Raw genomic sequence first — 13,920 nt, 5'->3', positions numbered from 1 at the left:
AAAAAAAAAAAAAAGGCTGCGTGGACATGGAGGGGAGGGACCCCCTTCTGCGGAGAGACAAAACGAAGAGATGAGTGGCTAGGGAAGTGTAGGACGGTATCTGGACAGGAGAAAGACCTCGGGCTGAGACTGGGAGGGATCCAGTCTCTAACTGCGGGGCTTTCTTTGAACTGGGGCCGGCTCCCTGTTCACGCACCTAGGGAGGAGGGGAGCCAGGCCTGGGTGCGGGTCAGGGGCTCAGCCCGCAGCTGGAGAAAGTGGTTCCCTCCCTGGAGAGCTGCGCGATAGTACAGAACCTGCCTGCGTCTGCTACCCCTGGGCACGGTGGCCAGGGTGAGGGCGCAGTCTGCAGGAGGAAAAGGCCGCCGTTTGCCTGAAGTGCTTTGGAAAAGACAAAGACTGCCTGCGTGCGCCACCCTGGGGGCTCATGGTGAGGGCAGTGGCTGTGTGCGCAGTAGGAGAAGGTGGTCCTCCCTGAAGTGGCTGTGGCACAGACAAAGCCAGAGGGGACCACATATCGCGGCACTGAGAGGCACTTCCCCAGTGCCAGAGTGCACAGAGCGGGACTTTGGATCCCAGCCAAGCGCAGGGTCAGGGGAGTTGGCAGAGTGAGAAGGACCTTCTTGTCTGTGTCCGTGGCACAGTGAGGGTGACTCAAACTGAGTCCACCGGGTCCAGCTCCGTAGAGAAGAGACTGGGGGATCGCCATTTCCTCCCCCACTCCCCACCACCACCAAGGCAGGGCCTCAGGGATCACTCCTGGGCCCATAGTGGAGGTGGATCCAGAAAACGCCAAACCACGCCCCTTTGCACTGGGTAACTGCTGTCCACCAGCGGGGCACAGACCCGGTGGACAGCTACCCTGCCAAGCGATGCAGCATTGCCTGGATTGACTAGGTCAATTCTGGATACATAGGTAATTCTTCCCTCCCCCTCTCCATTTCTCCTCCTTATCTCTTCCCTCCCAATAACTCTGGTTATTGGTCTGTCTAAACAGACATATTTAATCCATTGTCTTGACACATGTTCTACACCTCCTTCTTTACAGTCCTTTCTCTCTCTCTGAAATAATTAAGCCATATAATTTCTCTGGGTAACTTTATCTTCATTTCATTTTCCCCGCCTCCTTTTTTTTCCTTTCTCTCTCTCTGGATTGAGCTTTTAGTCTCTCTGCCTAATCAGTGTTTATTTTTTCTTCCCCCCCCCCCCCCCCCCCCCCACTCCTGTCATTTCTGTCCTTGTATGTGCTCTTCCATCAGCACCGCCTCTACCCTCTTCTTTTCTTGCAGTCTGTTTTTTTGTTTTTTGTTTTGTTTTTAGTCTTTAGATTTTTGTTTGTTTATGTTATTTGTGTGTTTGGTGTTTTGTCTCCTGTTTGTCTATCTGTTTTCCTTTACAGGGCTACTCCAAGGAATAAATCAAAGCGCATCTGGTGGAGGGTCCAAAATATTATTACGAGTAGGGTAATAAAATAACCGAAGTCACAAAAACAGAGAGCAAGTAACAATCCCTTAAAAAACACCTCCTGAAGGGCCCGGCTCCGGACAGTATATATGAGCCTCCTTTAATATAGCGGTGTTTGCAGGTGCAGAGCACACAACAAGCTTTTAAAATGCATAAGGGACAGAAAACTAGCCAAAATGATGAAACGGAAGAATTCTCCTCAAAAGAAATTCCAGGAAGTAGCGACAGCTAACGAATTGATCAAAACCGATTCAAGCAATATAACTGAACAAGAATTTAGAATAATAGTCATAAAATTAATCACTGGGCTTGAAAAAAGCATAGAGGACAGCAGAGAATCTATTGCTACAGAGATCAAGGGACTAAAAAATAGTCACGATGAATTTAAAAAAATGCTATAATTGAGGTGCAAAATAAAACGGAGGCGACCACAGCACGGATTGACAAGGCAGAGGGGAGAATAGGTGAATTAGAAAATAAAATTATGGAAAAAGAGGAAGCTGAGAAAAAGATAAAAATCCAGGAGTACAAGAGGAGAATTAGAGAACTAAGTGATGCGATCAAGCAGAACAATATCTGTATCATAGGAATTCCAGAAGAGAGAAAGGGGCTGAAAGTGTACTTGAACAAATCATAGCTGAGAACTTCCCAGATCTGGGGAAGGAAACAGGCATTGAAATCCAAGAGGCACAGAGAACTCCTTTCAGACATAACTTGAATTGATCTTCTGCATGACATATCCTACTGAAACTGGCAAAATACAAGGATAAAGAGAGAATTCTGAAAGCAGCTAGGGATAAAAAGGTCTTAACGTACAAAGGTAGACACATAAGGGTAGTAGCAGACCTATCTACTGAAACTTGGCAGGCCAGAAAGGAACGGCAGGAAATCTTCAATGTGATGAACAGGAAAAATATGCAGCTGAGAATCCTTTACCCAGCAGGTCTGTCCTTCAGAATAGAAGGAGAGATAAACAAACAAAAACTGAAGGAATTCATCACCACTAAACCAGCCCTACAAGAGATCCTAAGGGGGACGCTGTAAGTGAAATGTTACAAGGACCACAAAGTACCAGAGACACCACTACAAGCATGAAACCTACAGACATCACAATGACTCTAAACCCATATCTTTCAGTAATAACACTGAATGTAAATGGACTAAATGCTCCAACCAAAAGATATAGGGTATCAGAATGGATAAAAAAACAAGACCCATCTATTTGCTGTCTACAAGAGACGCATTTTAGACCTGAGGACACCTTCAGATTGAAAGTGAGGGGATGGAGAACTATCTCTCATGCTACTGGAAGTCAAAAGAAAGCTGGAGTAGCCATACTTATATCAGACAAACTAGACTTTAAAGGCTGTAACAGGAGATGAAGAAGGGCATTATATAATAATTACAGGGTCTATCCATCAGGAAGAGCTAACAATTATAAGTGTCTACCCACTGAATTTGGGAGCACCCAAATAGATAAAACAATTAATCACAAACATAAGCAACCTTATTGATAAGAATGTGGTAATTGCAGGACACTTTAATACTCCACTTACAACAATGGATAGATCATCTAGACAGAGAATCAATAAAGAAGCAAGGGCCCTGAATGATACATTGGATCAGATGGACGTGACAGATACATTTAGAACTCTATATCCCAAAGCGACGGAATACACTTTCTTCTCGAGTGCGCATGGAACATTCTCCAAGATAGATCACATACTGGGTCACAAAACAGCCCTTAATAGGTATAAAAGAATTGAGATCATACCATGCACACTTCCAGATCACAATGCTATGAAATTTCATATCAACCACAGGAAAAAGTCTGGAAAACCTCCAAAAGCATGGAGGTTAAAGAACACCCTACTAAAGAGTAAATAGGTCAACCAGGCAATTAGAGAAGAAATTTAAAAATATGTGGAAACATGTAAATGAAAATACAATAATCCAAACGCTTTGGGATGCAGCGAAGGCAGTCCTGAGAGAAAAATACATTGCAATCCAGGCCTATCTCAAGAAACAAGAAAAATCCCAAATACAAAATCTAACAGCACACCTAAAGGAAATAGAAGCAGAACAGCAAAGACACCCCAAACCCAGCAGAAGAAGAGAAATAATAAAGATCAGAGCATAAATAAACAATATAGAATCTAAAAAAACTGTAGAGCAGATCAATGAAACCAAGAGTTGTTTTTTTGAAAAAATAAAATTGATAAACCTCTAGCCATGCTTCTCAAAAAGAAAAGGGAGAGGACCCAAACAGATAAAATCATGGATGAAAATGGAATTATTACAACCAATCCCTCAGAAATACAAGCATTATCAGGGAATACTATGAAAAATTATATGCCAACAAACTGGACAACCTGGAAGAAATGGACAAATTCCTAAGCACCCACACACTTCCAAAACTCAAACGGGAAAAAATAGAAAACCTGAACAGACCCATAACCAGCAAAGAAATTGAATCAGTTATCAAAAGTCTCCCAACAAAGAAGAGTCCAGGACCAGATGGCTTCCCAGGGGAATTCTACCAGACATTTAAAGCAGAGATAATACCTATCCTTCTCAAGCTGTTTCAAAAAATAGAAAGGGATGGAAAACTTCCAGAATCATCCTATGAAGCCAGCACTACTTTGATTCCCAAACCAGAGACCCAGCAAAACAATATTCCTGATGATATGGCTACAAAAACTTCAACAAGATACTAGCAAATTGAATTAAACAGCATATAAAAAGGATTATTCACCATGATCAAGTGGGATTCATTCCTGGGCTGCAGGGTTGGTTCAGTATTCGCAAATCAATCCATGTGATAGATCACATTAATAAAAGAAAAGATCTGCAAAGATCCTGTCAATCTATGCAGAAAAAGCATTTGACAAAATACAGCATCCTTTATTTAAAAAAGCCCTCAAGAAAGTCAGGATAGAAGGAACATACTTAAACATCATAAAAGCCATTTTTGAAAAGCCCACAGCTAATATCATCCTCAATGGGGAAAACTGAGAGCTTTCCCCCCTGAGATCAGGAACACCACAGGGATGTCCACTCTCACTGCTGTTGTTTAACATAGTGTTGGAAGTTCTAGCATCATCAGCAATCAGACAACAAAATGAAATCAAAGGCATCAAAATTGGCAAAGATGAAGTCAGCTTTCACTTTTCACGGATGGCATGATATTATACATGGAAAACCCGATAGACTCCACCAAAAGTCTGCTAGAACTGATACATGAATTCAGCAAAGTTGCAGGATACAAAATTAATGTACAGAAATCAGTTGCATTTTTATACACCAATAATGAAGCAACAGAAAGAGAAATAAAGAAACTGATCCCATTCACAATTGCACCAAGAAGCATAAAATACCTAGGAATAAACCTAACCAAAGATGTAAAAGATCTGTATGCTGAAAACTATAGAAAGCTTATGAAGGAAATTGAAGAAGATACAAAGAAATGGAAAAACATTCCATGCGCGCAGACTGGAAGAATAAATGTTATTAAAATGTCAATACTGCCCAAAGCAATCTACACATTCAATGCAACCCCAATGAAAATTGCACCAGCATTCTTCTCAAAGCTAGAACAAGTAATCCTAAAATTTGTATGGAACCACAAAAGACCCCGAATAGCCAAAGTAATTTTGAAGAAGAAGACCAAAGCGGGAGGCATCAGAATCCCAGATTTTAGCCTCTACTACAAAGCTGTAATCATGAAGACAGCATGGTATTGGCATAAAAACAGACACATAGACCAATGGAATAGAATAGAGACTTCAGAATTGGACCCACAAATGTATGGCCAACTAATCTTTAACAAAGCAGGAATGAATATCCAATGGAAAAAAGACAGTCTCATTAACAAATGGTGTTGGGAGAACTGGACAACAACATGCAGAAGAATGAAACTAGACCACTTTCTTACACCATTCACAAAAGTAAACTCAAAATGGATGAAGGACCTGAATGAGACAGGAAACCATCAAAACCCTAGGGGAGATAGCAGGAAAAAAATCTCTCTTACCTCAGCCACAGTAATTTCTTACTTGACACATCTCCAAAGGCAAGGGAATTAAAAGCAAAAATGAACTTTGGGTCCTCATAAACATAAAGAAACCTCTGCACTGCAAAGGAAACAATCAACAAAACTAAAAGGCAACTGACGGAATGGGAGAAGATATTTGCAAATGACATATCGGATAAAGGGCTAGTATCCAATATCTATAAAGAACTCACCAAGCTCCACACCCGAAAAACAAATAATCCAGTGAAGAAATGGGCAGAAGACGTGAATAGACCCTTTTCTAAAGAAGGCATCCAGATGGCCAACAGGCACATGGAAAGATGCTCAACGTCACTCCTCATCAGGGAAATACAAATCAAAACCACACTCAGATACCACCTCACGCCAATCAGAGTGGCTAAGATGAAAAAAATCAGGAGACTATAGATGAGAGGATGTGGAGAAATGGGAACCCTCTTGCACTGTTGGTGGGAATGCAAACTGGTGCAGCCACTCTGGAAGACAGTGTGGAGGTTCCTCAAAAAATTAAAAATAGACCTACCCTATGACCCAGCAATAGCACTGCTAGGAATTTACCCAAGGGATACAGGAATGCTGATGCATAGGGGCACTTGTACCCCAATGTTTATAGCAGCACTTTCAACAATAGCCAAATTATGGAAAGAGCCTAAATGTCCATCAACTGACGAATGGATAAAGAAGATGTGGTTTATATATACAATGGAATACTACGTGGCATTGAGAAAGAATGAAATCTGGCCATTTGTAGCAACGTGGATGGAACTGGAGAGTGTTATGTTAAGTGAAATAAGTCAGGCAGAGAAAGACAGATCACATATGTTTTCACTCATATGTGGATCCTGAGAAACTTAACAGAAGACCAGAGGGGAGGGGAAGGGGGGGGGAAGTTACAGAGAGGGAAGGAGGCAAACCATAACAGACTCTTAAATACTGAGAACAAACTGAGGGTTGATGGGAGTTGAGGGGTGGGGGGAAAGTGGGTGATGGGCATTGAGGAGAGCACCTGTTGGGATGAGTACTGGGTGTTGTATGGAAACCAATTTGACAAATTTCATATAAAAAATGGCTGCAGGTCATCTGAAGTGTGTAATAGCTTGTCCTATTTGTTCTATGTTAGTAATTGCCTATTTGGTGTGTTATGAATATACCTCTATTCTGCATGAAGATTTCTGAAAAGTAAATGGAATGCTTCATTGAATGGCCTCTGAAAGCAAGTCTTTTGTCATTTTCTGTTGATAGGGTGTCAAGTTCCCAAACCAGAAGTCATTTTCAACTCGGAACAAGAAGAGCCATGTGTGCTGGATGGTGACATTTCAAGTCACAACTGTCTCAGTGAGTAGGGGACTGAGAGCATGGAGAGTGTGTTGTATGGGCAGCAGCTGGGCTTGTGGGGCACTGTCAGTAGGACATTTCTGTAACATTCTCCACTTTTGGAACTGCATGGTGGCCGTGGGTGCAGTCCCTAGATATCTGAAGGCCATTCCTACCTTAAGGCCCCTTCCCGTATCAGCGTCCTTGTCTTTCCTTGACTTTCTAGGAGGGAATGTTCTATAATTACTCCTAATTTGGATCTAGGATCCTGCTTTATGGTTTTTCTCCCTTTTTCTAGCATTTCTATTCTCTTTACCTCCATCACATCATGGTCTTAAATCCTTCTCTTACACATTTAGATACTCATTGATTTACCTTTTTAAAAAATTACTATGGGTTACACTATTGCTGGTTTCTTTTCATTTTCTCTCTTTCCCCTTAATGCTTCCGAATTGTCACTTAGAGGTGCCCTCCTGTATCATGTCCCATGTCTCTCCTCTAGCTGTTGACTTAGAGAGTACCATTACTACATTTGGGGGGCAGCGTTTTACTATTTATGACATTAGTTTATGTTTCCTGACATTTTCTTTTTACTTGGCTAGTGTAACACAACACTGACTTCACCTTTCTAACTAATTTACTTATTTTGACATTTTACAAAAAGTTTCTGTACTTTGTTTACAGGAAATTGAGTTAATTATATTCCTTGGTTTGTAGTTAATGTCATTATCAATGTACCTAACATTCCCCTCCCCCAATTTGTTTCTTTATTTCTCTCTTTTAATTCTCAGTCCCCATATTTGTTTTTATCCTTAGAGGTAACTGTTCTAATGTAATTGATATGTTTGCTCTCAAACCTTGAATTTGTAGAGTGTTTGTAAAATTTAAATTGTTGGTATTTTTAATTTGTAGAAATGGTACTCTGCGTACTGTGCTATATGTCCTACTCAGTTTCTTTTTTTTCTTCTTAGCACTAAATTGGCTCATGTTGCAATGTGTTTTTCTAGTTCATTGCTTCTTTTTTTTAAAATATTTTTTAATGTGTATTTATTTTTGAGAGAGAGAGAGAGAGAGACAGAGACAGAGTGCAAGCAGGGAAGGGGCAGAGAGAGAAGGAGACACAGAATCCGAAGCAGGCTCCAGGCTCTGAGCTGTCAGCACAGAGCCCGACACGGGGCTGGAACCCATGGACCATGAGATCATGACCTGAGCTGAAGTCGGATGCTGAACCGACTAAGCCACCCAGGTGCCCCATCTAGTTCATTGCTTCTAACTGATGCATAGCATCCCATAGTGCGGAGAGACATCACATTTTACTTGTCCAGCCTCCCAGCTACCACAATTAGTACTGCAATAAATTTCTGCATGAATTATTCTTTGGTAATGAGAATTTCTTGAGGAAGAGTAATGGGATTTCTTTATCATTGGGTTATAATATTTTATTTGATGAAGTATGACCACATTATTCTAGATTGAATGTGTTATTCTACAGTCCCATGAGTGTACGAAGACATCAGTTTCTTTCCATCCCTGCCCCATTTTCTAAGAATTTCTAATTTGGCTAATCCAATGGATTATAATTTCTAGTTATTACTTTAATTTGTGTTTCTCTAATAAAATATTTTGAACATCTCATCATATATCTAATAGATTCTGACTTTATTTTTCCAATTTTATTGGGAAATACATGACATATATCACTGTATAAACAACATGATGGTTTGATTTGCATATACTGTGAAATGAACCATAGGTTCAGATAAAATCCATCTGCTCATATACATACAATAAAAAGAAAAGAAAGAAAAAAGGGAGAATTGTTTTTTCTTTGTGATGAGAACTCAGGATCACTCTCAACAACTTTCCTACATGCTGTATAGGAATGTTAGCTCTAGTCTCCATACTGTGCATCATGTCCTTGGTGCTTATAACTGGAGTTTTGTATCTTTTGACCACCTTCCTCCAGTCCCCTTCTCCTACCTTCTGCTTCTGGTAACCACAAGTCTGATTTCCTTTCTATAAATTTAGGTTTTTTTCGATTCCACGTGTAAGTGAGATTATCACTTATGTAGTGTTTATCTTTCTGTCACTTATCTTAGCGTAGTGCTTTCAGATCCATCCACGTAGTTGCGAATGGTTGGATTTCCTCATTTTTTTATGGCTGAATAATATTCTGTTGTATATGTACACTACACCCTTATCCATTCATTCATCAATGGACACTTAGGTTGTTTCCATGTCTTGACTATTGTAAATATTGCTGCAGGGAATATCGGGTTGCAGATATGTTTTTGTATGAGTGTTTTTGTTTCCTTTGGATATATTCCCAGAAGTGTAATTGCTGGATCAGATGACAGTTCTATTTTTAATTTTTTGATGATCCTCTGTACTGTTTTCCACAGTGGCTGTACCAGTTTATACTCTTGCCAACAGTACACAAGTGCTCCCTCTTCTCCACATCTGTGCCAGCATTTGTAATCTCTTGTCTTTTTGATGATGGAAATTCCAACAGGCATGAAGTGATATTGCATTGTGTGTGTGTGTGGTTTTTTTTAATGTTTTTATTTATTTTTGAGAGAGAGAGACAGAGCATGAGCAGGGGAGGGGCAGAGAGAGAGGGAGACACAGAATCCAAGGCAGGCTGTAGGCTCTCAGCTGTCAGCACAGAGCCTGATGCAGGGCTCGAACTCACGGACTGTGAGATCATGACCTCAGCCGAAGTCGGATGCTCAATCGACTGAGCCACCCAGGTGCCCCTTGCATTGTGGTTTTAATTCACATTCCCCTGATGATGAGTGAGCATCTTTTCATGTACCAGTCAGCCTGTCATATATATTTTTTTTTTTTTGAGAGAGAGAGAGAGAGAGAGAGAGAGAGAGAGAAAGAGAGAAAACACAAGTGGGGGAGGTACAGAAGAGGAGAGAGAGAATTTTTTAAATATTACATATAATATATTGTCAAATTGGTTTCCATACAACACCCAGTGCTCATCTCAACAGGTGCCCTCCTCAGTGCCCATCACCCACTTTCCCCTTAAACTTAAAAAAAAAAAAAAAAAAGTCCCCTGTGAAGCCATCAGGCCCTGGACTTTTGTTTGTTGTGAGTTTTTTGATTACTGACTCAGTTTCTTTGTTGGCTGTAGGTCTGTGTAAGTTTTCTGTTTCTTCCTGTTTCAGTTATAGTGGTTTATGTTTCTAGGAATTTATCCTTTTCTTCCAGGTTGTCCGATTTGTTGGCATATAGTTTTTCATAATCTCTTGTAATTGTATTTCTTTGGTGTTAGTTGTTATTTCCCTTCTTTTATTTGTGATTTTATTTATTTGACTCCTCTCTCTTTTCTTTTTGATAAGTCTGGCTTGGGTTTTATCAGTTTTATTAATTTTTTTTATAGAACCAGCTCCTAGTTTTATTGATCCATTGTATCGTCTATTTTGTTTGTTTGTTTCTATATAATTTCTGCTCTAATATTTATTATTTCCTTTCTTCTGCTGGCTTTAGACTTTGCTTGTTGTTCTTTTTCTAGCTCCATTAGGTGTAAAGTTAGGTTGTGTATTTGAGATTTTTCTTCTTGAGGTAGGTCTGTATTGGTATATACTTTGCTTTTAGGACCACCTTTGCTGCATCACAAAGGTTTTGGACCATCGTGTTTCATTTTCATTTGTTTCCACGTATTTTAAAATGTGATTTATTCTGGAGAATGTTCCATATGTACTTGAGAAGAACTGTATGTATTCTGCTGCTTTAGGATGAAATGTTCTGAATATATCTGTTAAGTCCATCTGGTCCAGTGTGTCATTTAAAGCCATTGCTTACTTGGGGCGCCTGGGTGGCGCAGTCGGTTAAGCGTCCGACTTCAGCCAGGTCACGATCTCGTGGTCTGTGAGTTCGAGCCCCGCGTCAGGCTCTGGGCTGATGGCTCGGAGCCTGGAGCCTGTTTCAGATTCTGTGTCTCCCTCTCTCTCTGTCCCTCCCCCGTTCATGCTCTGTCTCTCTCTGTCCCAAAAATAAATAAAAAACGTTGAAAAAAAAAAATTTAAAGCCATTGCTTACTGGTTGATTTTCTGCTTAGATACCTGTCCCTTTCTGTAGGTGGGGTGTTAGGGTCCCCTACTATTATGGTATCATTATCAGTGAGTTCCTTTACTTTTGTTATTGTGTCATATATTTGGGTGCCCGCATGTTGGGGACATAAATATTTACAATTGTTAGATCTTGTTGGATAGGCCCCTTTATGATGATATAGTGCCCTTGGTTTGAAATCTAGTTTGTCTGATAACAATATTGCTACTGTGGCTTTCTTTTGAGGTCCATTTGCATGGGAAATGTTTCTCTATCCCTCACTTTCAATCTGCAGCTATCTTTATGTCTAAAACAAGTCTCTTGTAGGGTCTTATTTTTTTATCCATTCTGACATCCTGTATCTTCAGTTGAGCGTTTAATCCATTTACATTCAGAGTAATTATTGGTAGATATGTATTTAGTGCCATTTTATTACTTGTTTTGTTGTTTCTACAGATTTTTCTGTTCCTTTCTTGTCTTTATCACTTTTGGTCTTTCCTTTCCACTCACAGAGTACCCCTTAGGATCTCTTGCAAGGCTGGTTTAGTGGTCACGAACTCCTTTAAGTTTGTTTGCCTGGGAAACTCTTTATCTCTCCGTCTATTCTTTTTTTTTCTTAATTTTTTTAATGTTTATTTTTTTGAGAGAGAGAGAGAGAGAGAGAGAGAGAGAGAGAGAGAAAGAGAAAGTGAGAGGGAAATAACGAGAGAGAGAACAAGCAGGGGAGGGGCAAAGAGAGCTGGAGACACAGAATCTGAAGCAGGCTCCAGGCTCTGAGCTGTCAGCACAGAGCCTGATGCAGGGCTTGAACTCATGAGCTGTGAGATCATGACCTGAGCCACCCAGGCACCCCCTCTCCTTCTATTCTGAATGACAGCCTTGCTAGATAGAATATTCTTGTCCTTTGCCCATTTTTTAATTAGGTTATTTGGTTTTTTGCTAGTGAGTCTTACGGGTTTTTTTTAATCTATTTTGGATTTTAACCTCTTATTGGATACATGGTTGCAAATATCTTCTCCCATTCTGTATGCTTTCCTTTCATTTTGTTGTTGGTTTCTTTTACTGTGAACACAGAATCTTTTAAGTTTGATACAATTACACTTGTTGATTTTGGTTTTGTGGCTTGTGCTTTAGGTGTCACATCTGACTTCATTTTTGATGTCTGACTGCTGACATCTCCTAAGCCTCACCCCTCTCTCCTTGCCTTCTGCCCCACATCTGGGCAAATCTACAAGAAAGCACAGGTGCTCTCTCCCTCGGTGCTGGTGGGAAGCTGCACAGGAGTGGTCAGCCTGACTGCTTGTGCTAAGTAATGAACCTGTTCATACCTTGTTGGTGTGTGTATTGCATCCTCAGTCTTGACATCTGAACCAAATTTGGGGTGGGGGTCCATCCTTTCTTTGCAGGCACCTTAACAGTTGGTGCAGTGAGCAGGATGTCAAGATGATCACCAGTGCCAAAGGGTTTTTTTTTTTTTTTTCTCTTTTGCTATCAGTTTCACCTGCCTGCTGGTGACTACATACTTAGAACTTTGCTGCGTTATGCTACATTTACTGAGTCCTATGAGCCTCTGTCATATGTATAACCAACCCAAGTTGAAAGTTAAAATTGCCATTTAGAGACAGTTGTGTGTCTCAGATTGAAATTAAGGGTCTCAATTCCAGCATAAATTGTGATCATCACTAGGCTCGGCTCAGGGAAACGAATCTTAATGCTGTCACTGTTGATTGTGTGTCTCAAGCAAGCATTGGCCCTTGTATAGAATACTCAGGGGAATGACTGATGGCTTTTGCATTTAAGGGTCCATCTGGTGGCCGCTTATATGAAGGAAGAGCAGGTCCAGTGCAGCATGCTAAGAGTAGATAGCTCACCTTTCAAAATTTCATCATGTTCTATTGTGGTTCTTTACTTTCCCTGTGATACATCTTCTCAAATAATTCTTTCTGCTCTTTTTACTAACTTTTCTGTTTTAGAAAATATCACTTAGATGCCCTCCTCCTCTTACTCAAAACCATGTCTATATTTCTTCAAGCCTTTAAGTTTATTCTAACCTTACTTGGATGTGCTACCTCCATATTTTTTTACTAGTTCATCTTAGGTGCTACTAATAGATTTCATTGTTCAAAACACCACGTTTATCCTGTCATAGGTATATGGATCCCAACTGACGTTACTGCCTATTATCTAACACATGACAAATTCTTCTCTCAGTGGGTTTGTAAACCAAAGAAAGGAAGAGGACAGGTTTTGATTGACAGCTTTCAGGCCCTGCTTCAGAAAGCCACCCCTGTCTGCTGTTATATGCCTCCTGTTGAGTGCATGTATCTCTGCACCCCAAACCAGAACAAAGAATCGAATCATAGATATTTTTTGCCATTTGGCTAAGTCAGAATGACTGAAGCTGCAGTAGTTTCGCTGTGCATAAATAAATTGGTGTTTAGGGCACAGTGATTAATAGGGAAAGAGAAAGTGGGAGATTAGTGGATGAAGGATAACTAGAATAATAGGATAAGAATAATGAGGATGATAAGAAGCTAGACCCATACGTTTCTTTTAAGCCACATAGTTTGTCACTTTGCCCCTCTGACACCTTACTGTGTATTTCTGCTAATGTACATGGAGCTGACATGGCTTCAGTTTGAGGCTCATCTTCTCCAGTCACTAAACATTTGATTTGGGCAAGTTACCTGACTCTTCTGTGGCTCAGTTTCCTCGTCTGTAAAATAAAGACAAGGGTGACACCAAGCACGAAAGGGTGTGATGATTACGTGAGGTAGTATAGAACTTAGGACGGTGCCTGGCACATCTAGCTGCCACTGCTTGTTTAGTAAATGTACTGTAAGGGTTCATTTTACTGCTGTCCCACATATAAATCTATTACAAATCCTGTATTATTTATGTTTTATATATTTGCATACATATTTGTTAAATTTATATAAGCTTCTCACAGTTCTCTGTATTCACCCTAAATCACCTGTATATATTATCCCTTCTATGTTCTTAACTCTTCTTTGTGTGTTTTATTTTTTCCT

The 13,920-nt window shown here is 40.3% G+C and overlaps 1 protein-coding gene across 4 annotated transcripts in view; it reads left to right on the top strand.

Annotated features, from left to right (window-relative positions):
• The window catches only part of ZNF484 (zinc finger protein 484), a 178,706-nt gene that overhangs the window by 14,171 nt on the left and 150,615 nt on the right, over positions 1–13,920 (top strand). For all 4 annotated transcript variants that reach the window (XM_042964436.1, XM_042964435.1, XM_007097340.3 and 1 more), the window contains exon 4: positions 6,758–6,850. In XM_042964436.1, coding sequence (XP_042820370.1) covers positions 6,758–6,850 — 93 coding nt within the window. The remainder of the gene's footprint in view (positions 1–6,757; positions 6,851–13,920) is intronic.

The sequence above is a fragment of the Panthera tigris genome, chromosome D4, assembly GCF_018350195.1.
Source record: "Panthera tigris isolate Pti1 chromosome D4, P.tigris_Pti1_mat1.1, whole genome shotgun sequence".
Classification (NCBI taxonomy): Eukaryota; Metazoa; Chordata; class Mammalia; order Carnivora; family Felidae; genus Panthera; species Panthera tigris.
Note: the sequence above shows the minus strand (reverse complement) of the source record. Positions and strands in the feature narration are given on the sequence as shown.